The 462-nt window shown below is 52.4% G+C and overlaps 1 protein-coding gene across 1 annotated transcript in view; it reads right to left on the bottom strand.

Annotated features, from left to right (window-relative positions):
• LOC125487751 (biglycan-like) overlaps positions 1-462 on the bottom strand; it is a 3,168-nt gene that overhangs the window by 899 nt on the left and 1,807 nt on the right. Inside the window, exon 3 of the mRNA XM_048619948.1 lies at positions 237-375. Within this exon, the coding sequence (XP_048475905.1) occupies positions 237-375 (139 nt within the window). The remainder of the gene's footprint in view (positions 1-236; positions 376-462) is intronic.

Below are 462 nucleotides of genomic sequence, written 5' to 3' on the forward strand. Positions count from 1 at the left end.
AATCAGGAAGGGGGATCGAGGGGTTATATTCGAGGCTGAGAGAGAGAGAGATGTTTAATCAGGAAGGGGGATCGAGGGGTTATATTCGAGGCTGAGAGAGAGAGAGATGTTTAATCAGGAAGGGGGATCGAGGGGTTATATTCGAGGCTGAGAGAGAGAGAGATGTTTAATCAGGAAGGGGGATCAAGGGGTTATATTCGAGGCTGAGATTTTAGAGGGGCAGGTGTCTGACCCACCTGGAGGTGTTTCATGTCCTTAATCCCAGCGGGTACCCTGGTGAGGTTGTTGTGATCGAGATGCAGCTCCCTCAGGTCATGCAGGAAAGCCAAGCTCCCGTTCTCGATGTCCCGGATCTTGTTGAAGCCCAGGCCCAGTCTGCGAAGACAAAAACAGCAGAGACCGGCACTGTCAGGGCTGTTCGTGAGGAGAATGCAGCAGCCGGAGACGATCGACAGTTAACTG

This window comes from Rhincodon typus, chromosome 44 (assembly GCF_021869965.1).
Source record: "Rhincodon typus isolate 14 chromosome 44, sRhiTyp1.1, whole genome shotgun sequence".
Taxonomy (NCBI): Eukaryota; Metazoa; Chordata; class Chondrichthyes; order Orectolobiformes; family Rhincodontidae; genus Rhincodon; species Rhincodon typus.